Raw genomic sequence first — 12,044 nt, forward strand, 5'->3', positions numbered from 1 at the left:
AAGTCTTCAATTTAAGTCTGGGTTCCTAAGAAGTGAACATTTATTTGACCTCTACAATTATGAGTTCATGTGGAATAGTAGCTTTGAAACCTTTATTATCATTATTAAGAAGTAGATATGTTCATATTCTGCAACCCGCTATGTGTTTTTATGTATTTATATAAACACAAGGATACAGCACATACACTTTCCCAGAGATACATAGTATTTATTATCTGCCAGGCCCAGTTCTAGATACTTCTGTCAGATATCCCCAAACCACATGACATATAGGTAAACTGAGACTCAGATATGTTAAATATTTGTTCAGTGAACAGCTGTCTAGAGTTCACATGGAAGTGGTCTGCTACCAGAGTCTATTTTTCATGTTTTCTTCTTCTTCTTCCCTTTCTCTTATTGTTCAGAACTACCTACATTCAAATGTACATGCACATAAGTGCATATGTTGTGTAGAACAAGGATTTGATGAAGTGTGTTTACTATATATTTTTCCCAGTTAAAAAAAAGATGTATATGTGCCTGGTGCGATGGCTCACTGCCTAATCCCTCGCCTTGCAGGATCCATGTTCCAGCTGAACACTTGTTTGTCACCCAGCTCTACTTCCAATCCAGTTTCTTACTTGTGGCCTGGGAAAGCAGTAGAGAATGGTCCAAGACCTTGAACTCTGCAATCATGTGAGAGACCCATAGGAAGGTCCTGGATGGTAGCTTTGGGTCGGCTCAGCTCCAGCCATTACAGCTACTTGGGGAGTGAACCAGCAGATGGAAGATCTTTCTCTCTGTATTTCCTTCTCTCTGTAAATCTGCCTTTCCAATGAAAGGAAAAGCTGTATGTGTATATGTATTTGAGAAGCAGAAAAACAGGAAGAAAGAAACTTCTTCCTTACATTTTTTCCCTTGCCAGAGGCTTCGTAGCTAAATCTGGGCCAAATGAGCCGGGAACCCCATCCTGGCCTTCCGCATGAGTGGCAAGGGGCTCAGAAACTTCAGCCACCTTCTGTTCTCCCAGGTACATTAGCACGGAGTTGAATCAGAAGTGGAATAGCCAGGATTGAAATCAGCACTGTGATGTGGGCTGGCAGCTTCAGTTTTGAAAACAGGTTATTAGGCCCGCTAAAGTGATACTATCATCCACTAGTAGCCACAGTTTCAACAAATATTAGTATATGAAGACTTCTCAAGCATTGGAATTTGTCAGATGGCTTCTTCTCTGCTCAAAGGCCAGAGGTAGACAGTAGCTGCCTCATCTGGGCCACTCATTCCTCCCTAGTCCCAACCAGGCAGCGTGCAGCTGCTGTTGTGCAGCCTGCCTCCAGCTAACAAGATCTAATACAGCATCTGTAATAAATCGGGCAGAAGTGCCATGCAATAGTTAAGTTGCAGGTTGGGATATCTGCATCCCGTGCTGGAGTGTTAGTTCAAAGTCTTGGTGTAATGCCTTGGGCAAAAGAGTTATTCTCTAAAGAAATGTACTTTTTATTTAATAAATTTTGTTTAAAATTTAGCTTTATTCTTTTCACTTAAGTTCAGAAATTTCTGCTAAACAAATACATTAATGAAATGTTTCCAGGGAAATACTTAATAATGGGAGGTTTTTTAAAGTGGCTGTGAAACTTCAGCTTAGCGTTTGAGTAGAACTTGGCTAATGTTACAATGCAAGTGAGGTGCTTTCTGTTGAATTTGCAGATGGGAACAGTAAAACTTCTTTCTTCTTATCAAGTGTAGGCAGATGTTTCACAGTTATGCCCAGACAGGTTCATGGTTGGGCCATGTGTGCTGCCATAGCACCAAGGGACAGTTATTTCCCCCAAGGACTGTGTTAGTGTTGAATTTTATTAGGGCATTGATAGATACTCCCCTGGCCTTATCACCAAGAGCATTTTGTTGACCTTTTACCAAGGATAGTGATTTCCAGGGGCAAGACATGTGAAACAAGAGTTCAAGGGTATTCATGGGTACTTATTAAAGTTCATAGAAAATGGAGTTAAAAGATAAATTTGTTTTGGTGTAAAATCATTGCACATGAAAATCTTGAAAAATTTACAGAAAATATGTTAGGGAAAAATTATCATGTAGTTTTTTTTTAATTGTCTTTTTCATACAGTTTAGTTGGCACCGGAGTCTCTCTTCCCCTTCCCTCCCCTCCCCTCTTTTCTCCCCTGCAGTTTTCCGACGGGTGTCTATCCTGCCTTCTCGCAAGTCCATCGTGCTGGCACTGGGGAGTCTCCCATCAGTGTTGAGATTGTCAGTCGTTTCGTTGTGAGTCCATCCTTGTGCATGAGGACTTACTTCCCTCTGTTTCCCCCTTTGAACTTATTAATTTCTATTACATTTCCATGATGTATCCCCTTGAGAACAGGACACCACGGGGGAGAAGAAAAAGACAAAAAAGGATTCATCAACTTTCCTCCACACGAGGTTGATGAACATGTAACAGAGTTGTCAGTTACTCCGCGCTTGCATGAACTCTTCGAAGTGCTGTCTTCATTTTTTGTGCTGCTATCTCGGAGTAAAGAAAGTTTTTCTGGGCTAGTGAGTGATGGGATCAAGTGGCAGAGCTGGGAACTGATAGCCAGGATATAGCATGTGTGAAAAGAAGGACAGGTCCCCCCAAGTTAAGTCACATGTGAGAAAGACACGTGACCAGGCATTCTGAATAGTTTAGGCAGGTTACAGAACTGGCTAATATGGATGTCACTGTGTTAAAGTATTCTGTTCTAAATAGTGTCAGCTATTTCCTAAGTTTACTTTCACTGAACAATGTGGCCATGACTCAGATATAATAGGAAAATAGAAATTGAAAGGAAATAGATTATGCAAGATGAATTATGCCTTTCTAAAATGGAGAGTTAGCCTGCTGCAGCTCTGGGCTTTGGGTCTTGCTGAAGAACCAGCTTCGGCTTTAGGGCAAAGTTGTCCACTGAGAGGAGGAACCCTTTCTTTGATGAATCCCTCCCCCCCCCCTTTTTTTTTATTGGAAAGGCGGATATACAGAGAGGAGGAGAGACAGAGAGGAAGATCTTCCATCCGATGACTCACTCCCCAAGCAGCTGCAACGACTGGAGCCGAGCCAATCTGAAGCCAGGATCCAGGAGCTTCTTCCAGGTCTCCCACGTGGGTGCAGGGTCCCAAGGCTCTGGGCCGTCTTCGACTGCTTTCCTAGGCCACAAGCACGGAGCTGGATGGGAAGTGGAACTGCCGGGATTAGAACCAGTGCCAGTATGGTATCCTGGCACATGCAAGGCGAGGACTTTAACCACTATGCTATCGCCCTGGACCCAAAACCCTTGCTTTAATCTTGTCCTGTTTGCTCACTTTCTCTTTCTCTCCCGTTTTTATACACTCAGCATTATTTGACTTTCTATATTGTGCCAACTCCAGAGTTATTTGCTACTGATACTAAGCAAGTAAAGTAGAGGTAGTCTGATTTTGGTAAGTTTTGAGGTTAGTGGAAGTTAGATGGTGAAGCAGTATACCAATAAATTTTAGATTACTTTTCTGATAATTTCTGCAGTAGAGAAATGTGTGGGGCTATGCAATCTTAAAATGAGAATTGTGACTTTATTTTAGGATATCAGAAATAGAGGTTGTGCCACAGAAGGAATTAGCCAAGTCTTAGTAGAGAAAGAGAGGTAAAAGCCAATGGAGAAATAGGAGGTCATTTACGATGTTTGTTATTCTAAGAGCAATCAGAGACCACGTGCTGTGATGCAGAAGGGTTATCTTTTTTTGGAAAAGGCAGGTTTATTATTTGAATGTGAAAGCCAACTGAGAGGCAAAGCAGGTGTGATTGGTGACCCCTCACAGCAGTTCCCGTGAGCTGGAAAGATGAGCGGATGGATTTCAGCAGTGAGGAATGTGGTGACTGAGTTGGTACATTGTCCTTGGGATTCATCAAAGGAAGTTGATTCAGCTGAGAGTCACTTAAGGGTGTGTATGAGGAGGGTGTTGTGGCAGAGTGCGGGTAAGGCACTGCTAGGGATGTCCATGCTGGTTTCTGACTTCTGACCCAGCTTCCTGCTAATTAGCCTGAGGAAGTAGCAGATCGATAACCCGAGAGCTTGGATCTCTGCTGCCCATGTGGGAGACCTAGATGAAATGCCAGGGTCCTGACTTGGCCTGCCCCACCCTGGCTGTTGCAGCCATTGGATGAACCAACAGATGGAAAACATTCACTAATTCTCTCTGTCTCTTTGCTATATCCTTTTCCAACCTTCTCCTTCTCTTCCTCACTCTACTTCTCCCTCTCTCCCTCTCCCATTTCTCTGTCTCTCTGTCTCTCTCTCTCTCTCTCCATGCCATTTTACCTTTCAAATAAATAAAGACATCTTTTTTCAAATGGACAAATTTTTTTGCATAAAATATATATATATGCGTTTGCTTGTTAATCTTCACATGGAGGCATGAGACCCTTAAGAATAGGTTCATAAGCAGTGGTTTGATTTGTGTAAGTCACTTCTGTTATGTCTCATCTAAACGTAACGGTTTCAGGTTCTTTACAGTATGGTGAAAATAGACACATTTAAGATAATCTAACTACAAAATCCTTTCAGGTCTTCACCATTTTCCCTCTAACCTTTTATAGTTGTTTCATCCACATCTGATTTTTCAGCAGTTACTTTTATTTATTTATTTATTTTTGAGCACCCTGCTTTTATCTAGTTCTTTCGAAGCACTCAACCTCATTTTTCTCTTATCACATTCATATTTCAGTGAATTGCATAATGCCTAATTTCATTATATAAGAATAACATATACAAGAAACCTAAGCATGGCAACAGATATCCATGACTGCTGCCAAGCATTCTGACCTGGCACAGAGCAGAAGCAGGTGAGTGAACAGTCAGAAGCATCCATAAGTGACTGGCCTGTTTACAGGGACGGCATTATCAGTCCTGGGATTTGACTAAGTGGAAGGCTTTTAGGAAAGTTACTAACATGTTCTCTGCTTACAGGCAGTAGTTTACAAGTTTGCTATGAACTCAAAGTGCGGCACAGCTAGTTAAGTAGTATGTGCTATATATTTAAGTGTAAGCAGATTTAGTGAAAGTTGCAGTGACAGGAAGCAGTGGTCTCAAGGTGACCCATTTAGGTTCCAGTGATGGCAGCATGTTCAGATTGAGCACCATTGAGGAAAGATAGAACCAGAAGCCTTCTTGGCCGTGGTTCTTAACTTTTTCTGAGTAATGACTGCTTCTGTTAGACCAAGGCATGGGGACATACATGTTTTACATGTATTTAATTACATTGCATGTAAGTTAAGTGTGTTTGCAGATGGAGTATAAAGTGTTTTTTAACAGAGACCTTATCATTTTAATACATAAAGACTTTCCTGAGCATTTCTAATAAACTCATTTCCCAAATGAAATAATCAGTCTGATTATGCTCGACACAGATTTCATCAAAAATACTGTTTTTGCGTGACTTTCATAAAGTTGAAATTGTGCAGTACTTTCCAGTGTGGTAGCATGAATACATTCTTGTTTTAAAGCTATTTTTAAATTTTATTTATTGTGACAAGAGCTAAAAACCTGATCCAAAATTATAGATACCCCACATTTGGAAGAGAAAGCGGAGAAGAAATCTACTCAAAGAGATCTGAAGTTTCTCCTTGACACTCTGTTTCCTTTATGATGAAGCCACTAACAATTGGTCGTTAATAAATTTTAACATTGTGTTCTCTCAGGTAGATTAAAATTATAAATCCACATTTCAGTTTGAATAGAAAGAACCTAAAGGTTATAAGTAAAGTATTTATATTGTTCCTCCAACCAGTGGAAGGCTTTCTCCAGCTGTGGGGAAGGTTTTCACAGTTCTCATGGCCCACTTCTCTCCCCTGAAATGGCAGGTTGTGCAAAGAGCACACAGGTTTTCAGGACATCAAAATGGTGGCCTGTAGCCTGGAGTTGATAGATTTCTTTATTCATAAGGTCACAGATATATGCCAGCCTATGTCAGGAAGTACTCCTTCCTGTTTTTTGTTCATAGAACATACTTTTTCTCAATCTCAGAAGAAGAAGAACTTGTACCTCAAGTTCAGTCAACCCTGCAAGGCTTTGCTCTGGACAGAGCACCTTGGAAAGGCGTCGGCTGTCATTGAAGGTGCTAAGGTTTCACAGAGTAGACAGGACCTTCAGGAGGTCCTGGCGCTAGCAGAGCAGCTGGTACCTCTACATTATGATGCTGAAATAAACGCCCAGCAAGCAAGGCATGCAACCACTCTCTCAGTGGTCCATCGTGGGGCCTCCCTCTGAGCAGGAGGTACTGCTGTGCATCTGTGTTGGCCAAAGGAGTTGTCACCATCAATAGCCTTTGCAGTTTTAAATAGAGCTGTTCAAAATGGAATTACTTCAAAGATGATTCGCCTCAGCATGATGAATAAAGCCAGAGGTTGGCAGCACTTAGCGGCAGTCTGTCATTTATGTGGTTGTAGACTGAAAGGAAATCTTTATTGCCACCAATTTCAGCTTCAGTCACCTCTCCTAAAATATTAATAAGTATATTGGCAGCAGTATGGGAATGGTGGCCTCCCTGTTCCAGAGAAGGCTGCCTTCATGAGCTATCTTCCCCGGTGAGGGGCCCTCTTCAGGGTCTCTGCCACGTGCCTTTGCACCCATTGAGGCTGTTTGGAGGCAGCTGTGTTATAGTTGTGTAGCCTGCTCAGGAGTAAAGATCCTTGTCTGAGATGTTTGCTATTTGCAATGGTGTTAGGTGCTACGTGAATTTTACTGACACAGGCACTTAGTAGCAGTTACCATGTGAGCAAAGTGCTGGGGCTTTATTGCTAATTGTGGCTGCTGTACAATCAAAACAAAAGGTTTGTGAGCTTCCTCACAGCTGTTTTCCAAAGATGTTTTCTGATAGGTAAATGTGGTTGCACTGGCAGGGAGTGCGGGTTTGTGTTTATATCATTGGGAAACTTCTGGATGCTAGCCCGTGGCAAGGAGGATGTCCACATCATTAGGCCAGACAGAGCTGGACAGGACAATCAGGGTCATGTTACCTTACTGGACTGTGGATGTGAACACCCCATGCCACATCATGCTTTCTTGGAGTGAAATACAACGTTTTTGAAAAGTAAAAGATTTGAGACCAAAGCAAAAAAAAAAAAAAAAAAGAAATTATAGATGCACAGAACTTAACAAGTGGAACCTCCTAGTGGTGAGAAGTCTCGAAGTCTGGTTACTCTGAGATCGGCCTTCAGGGTCAGGAGCAACATGGTAGTATCTTTTAATATTTGAGCAATTATAGAAGAGCTACATTCTTTGTATAGTGCAGAGGGTATGGAAAAAAGATGATAAGGGGAGCTATTTCCATAAACACAAAGATCATTTTCCAGTCCGTAAAATGGGCTGTGTTGCTAAACATCCTCACCTGAGAAGTAGCAGTGCTGGCTGCCAGCCCCTATTAGCAGTGTCTCACGTAACTCGGGGTTCATGTCTGTGTCTGCCTCTTCATCCCTGAAGGAGGCAAGCAGAGCACAACTGCGAGAGTGGCCCCAGACAGGCCGACTGGGCATGTGTGACCTTGGAAGCCATGACCCAAGTCATGGACACTGCAGCTTAGTTCTTCATTTATTTCATTTCATTTCATTTTTGATGATGTTTATATAGTTAAGAAGGATACATACCAGTGTGCACCACAGATTAGGGTGGGGAGGGTTGAGGGATGGGGGAAAGTGGATGAGACAACTGTTTCCGGTCTCCTTTTTTCCTTCCTGTATCTGGGGAAGGAGGGGAGAGAAGGAGAGAGGGCTGCTCCCAGCAACCAAATTGCATTGGTAGCCAGGGTTGGGGGACATCATCCCAGGATACCTGATGTTCCAAGGGTACTGTGTAAATGGTTTTGATAGTTCTGAGATGCTATTGACTGAGGCAGTCCTTCCAAGGTCTTTTGGCTGATACAGTCCATTAGAGTCTCCACTCTCCCAGATACTTGCTGTCAAAGCTTGGCCAGGAAAGCTGTCCAATTTGTTATGCCCGCCACTGTACTAGATGTCCTCTGCAGGCCTCAGTGAACTGGTTGTCATATCTTCCATGTGCATCTGGGTATGCTGTCTACTGCACAGGTTTCAGCAACTGAGACACAGTTCTGATACATGCAATCCATAATCAGACCATAGATCCTGTAATTTTCCCTGTGGTTGGAGTTCTGAGTCCAGTGATCCAGTTGGGGGTCTCCAAAGAAAGCTCACCAGAGGTGACCCCATACCTGACTCCTATGTATACCAGTCAGTGTGGGGATCCAGTTCAATCTGTCACCCATATATACACACACTGATTGTTATAGTCACCCAGTCAGTTCTGTCCCCAGCCCATCTCTTACCCAGTCCCATGGATGTGGTGGCCTACACCATCCCTGCCCGCCACAGCTCAGCCCTCAAACACACCAGCATGAACTACAGCCTAGTCAGAATGACCCCCAGAAATGCCAGCCAGGTCTGCCCTAGCCTTGCTTGCTGTGCATGTGGGTATGTAAAGCAGATTGGCCCAGTCTGTCCCACATCCCATTCAGCTCTTGTACATATCAATGGGTATTAGAGCCTAGCTCAGCCTGACCAACACCACTATCTAGCCCACACTCATACTGACGGGTGCCACTGCTTGTGCAGCCAGGCTGGCCCCCAACCCTTTTTCTCATGCTTACCAGTGGGAGATACAGCCAATCAGAGGAGTGTTCACAATTTCACTACTAGGCCCACTCCCAGCCCTGGATCTTGTACTTTCCAGGTTGTTCTGTGGTCTCTCCTGATATAACTTACTTCTAGCATCTGTCAGCTGATGCTGTGGCAAAGCCCAACCAGCCTGTACTTCCTCTGATTCATGCATGCACCAATGGATATGGTTGTTTAGCCCAGATTTGCTCTCCCTCTGACCCAGCTCACATGCAGGCCAGCAGGTTTTGTAGCCGTGCCCAGCCTGCCTAATCTGCCCCGAGTCCCGGCTCTCGTACTTGCTAATGGGAACAGCGGATTAGTAGGAGTGTCTTCGCAGCCCCCCCCCCAGCTGGCTCACCCCCAATGCCCGACTTATATGTGCTGGTAGGTGCTGTGGGCCAAGGCATGGCTTGCCCGGCTCAGTCTGCCCCTGGTTCCAGCTCATGCTGGTGGGTGCTACAGCCTAGCCCATCCTGGAATGTGCCCAGACCTGGTACAACTGCCAGGTGTTGGAGCCCTACCTGGCCTGTTCTGTACCTTGTCCTAGTTCTCACATCAGCTGGTGAGTGTTATGAACTCCTGACCTGGTCCACCCCCAGACCTGATCCACACTGTAACCTGGCCTGGTCTTGGCTGCTCGCAGCCTTGGTTCTTGCATTCACCTGCAGGGACTGCATCCTAACAGAGGGGTTCCCTACACTCCTCTATCAGGTGACCTCCCAGTCACAGACCGTGCACACACAAGTGGGTTCTTGGCTCACCTTCTGTCCTAGAAGGTACATTGGCCTTGCCCAGCCTCCCCCGCCCAGCCATGGCTTTCATATGTGCAAGTAGACAGTGGTTAATAACAACAAGCCTAGCTCAGATCTTCCACATGGGCAAATGTATTGGTTTGGCCCTTGGAAGGTCCTCCAGTTTCCCTCCTGCAAAGCACCCAGTCTCAGCCCCCTCATTTACCTGCAAGTGCAGTAACTGATTGGTGGAAGTCCCCCAGAAGTCACTCCTCACCTGTCACATTTTCCCTCAGCAGTTCTCCCTCCCACACTTCCCCAGATCCCTTTCCTTGAGCAATCCACAGCCCCCATGCCAGTAAGCATTCAGATCTGCAAACCCAGTCCTCCAGTGGTGGGTCATGACACATTAGGGTCTTGCTTGCCTACTCAGGGTCCCAGACCACATCTACTGGCATGCTGGTGTCTGTCTCCCATGTATCTTAAAATATATTTTTGTGTATAAATAATAGGCAACTATGGTAGCACACTGATGCAGTTAACTCAGATTTGGCATTAGCCAGGCCCACAATGCCTGCTGTTAGCTGCTTTTCTACCAGCAGTGTAATACTTGCCTAAGTACAATGCAGCCTAGGCCGCTGCCTATAGCTGAGGGCAGTGCTTCACTTACCCAGTGGAGATAAATGTTCTCATCTCCTTAGAGGAGGGTTGTTAGCATTAGATATATTACTGGGGATCTCAGTGCCTGATAAATGCTTGGCAGTAGTTCCAACACCTCTCACTCTGTTGCCAGAGAACCAGTGTGAAGTATGAGCAAGCAGCTGGGCAGCAAGATTCCCTGGCACCGGAGAGAGGATCTCATCTCTGCATCCCCTCACCCCAAACAGGCACCAGCTGGCACTGCGTACCACATGTCAAACTCATGTGGTTCCTGATGCACCTAATTACCATGAAGGGTACCCTAGCCTGTCCTTCAGGGCTCTTCTGTTCTTGCTGGGGGGTGATAATATAGAATATGCCAGATGCTGTGGAGGGTGTGCACAGCACATATAGAGGGTTGAAGCTCAGAACAGCTCAAGAGTAGTTGGACCAAAGCATGTAACTTTTTAAAAATGAATTTGTTTATTTTTATTGGAAAGGCAGATTTTTACAGAGAAGGAGAGACAAAAATCTTCCATCCACTGGTTCATTCTCCAGATAGCTGCAACAGCCGGAGCTAAGCTGATCTGAAGTCAGGAGCCAGGAACTTCTTCCGGGTCTCCCACCCAGTGCAGGTTCCCAAGACTTTGTTCCGTCCTTGAGTGCTTTAGCTAAAAATATTGAGAATGTAACAGTAAAGAATAAAAGCATAACTGTTATTAGTGGTTGGATATGTAAATACAGAAGGTTAGACCTAGAAATGTATTTAATATAAAGCTGAAGAAATCCATCAGAGAACTGTTTGAGACAGCACCAGGGATACTTTTACCTTTAAGGAGTTGTATATGTCTGTATTAAATAAATTTGTTTTCAGTAAATCACCATTCTGCCTATATGCATCTTAATCCTTTGTATATACATTTTTTTTTTCACTTTCAGCCTATGGGAAAGTGTTTCTAGTTCGTAAAATAAGTGGTCACGATGCTGGAAAACTGTACGCCATGAAAGTTCTGAAAAAGGCAACCATCGTGCAAAAGGCCAAAACCACAGAGCACACGAGGACGGAGCGGCAAGTCCTAGAGCATATTAGGCAGTCGCCATTCTTGGTGACGTTGCACTATGCTTTCCAGACAGAGACCAAGCTTCATCTCATTTTAGGTAAGTGTCGCTGGCTGGCTGGCTGGCTTTTCACGAAGACACTTTTCTTTGGGCAGCAATGTTCTTGGGCTTGGGGCAGTGACTCCTGTCACTATGTGGCATGTCCTTGAATGTGGCACATTGCCAGCCTAAAGGAACAAATCTGCTTCTATTTCATGCTCCACTGTGAATCTTAAGGCACAGTTGACTCTTCCGGGATATCTGTGCTCCAGGCTGGGGGCTTCATTTTAAATGCAAGCAGTGTGTGCCTTAGGCATTCTAAGAAATGCACAGTTTGGGGATGTTAAGGGCACATTTGTGGAAGCTAGAAATGGGAACATTTTTAAATAGAAAAAAAAAGACTTCTTAGATGTGCTTTGCATTTCCTAGTTAAACAACAAAAAACCTGCCTTATCTAATGAGGATTGCCACTGATCAGCCACTAATCACCCCCTCTCCCCCCATGTCTTTTGCTTCCTGAATAGAATTCAGAGTAGGTTCTGTACAGCCTTGAGAACCGTGCTCAGCACACGTTGCCAGGTTGTTTGGCAGAGAAGCTGAACCAGCTTTAGTTCTTACTGCAGTGAATAGCAGAACTTGTAGCTGGGGAGTTTACCTGTTGCCATTTTGGTCCTGTGCTTATATCAGTTTGCATATGTGGGTTACAACTCCCTTCTAGAATCATGATACAGAGTGGGTGAGCTAGAATTTCATGTGGTGCTCTGTAAGCTTGAGCTATTTCCTGAAGGCCCAGAGTGTGCCAATCATTATGCCAGGTGCTGCCTGAGGTGTCACTGATACTACAGGGACACTGTGAGATGCCCCCATTCAAGATCTCAAATTCTAAAAGCTCTGGAAGCTTGAAAATGAAGATTGAAATG

General features: G+C 44.3%; 1 protein-coding gene across 6 annotated transcripts in view; it reads left to right on the forward strand.

Annotated features, from left to right (window-relative positions):
* The window catches only part of RPS6KA5 (ribosomal protein S6 kinase A5), a 133,194-nt gene that overhangs the window by 56,022 nt on the left and 65,128 nt on the right, over positions 1-12,044 (forward strand). For 5 of the 6 annotated variants that reach the window (XM_040975158.1, XM_040975157.1, XM_040975161.1 and 2 more), the window contains exon 3: positions 10,966-11,184. The exons of the other annotated variant lie outside the window; for it this stretch is intronic. In XM_040975158.1, the coding sequence (XP_040831092.1) occupies positions 10,966-11,184 (219 nt within the window). The remainder of the gene's footprint in view (positions 1-10,965; positions 11,185-12,044) is intronic. 6 annotated transcript variants of the gene reach the window in all.

The sequence above is a fragment of the Ochotona curzoniae genome, unplaced genomic scaffold, assembly GCF_017591425.1.
Source record: "Ochotona curzoniae isolate NIBS_2020 unplaced genomic scaffold, NIBS_Ocur_1.0 contig_2688, whole genome shotgun sequence".
In the NCBI taxonomy this organism is placed as follows: domain Eukaryota; kingdom Metazoa; phylum Chordata; class Mammalia; order Lagomorpha; family Ochotonidae; genus Ochotona; species Ochotona curzoniae.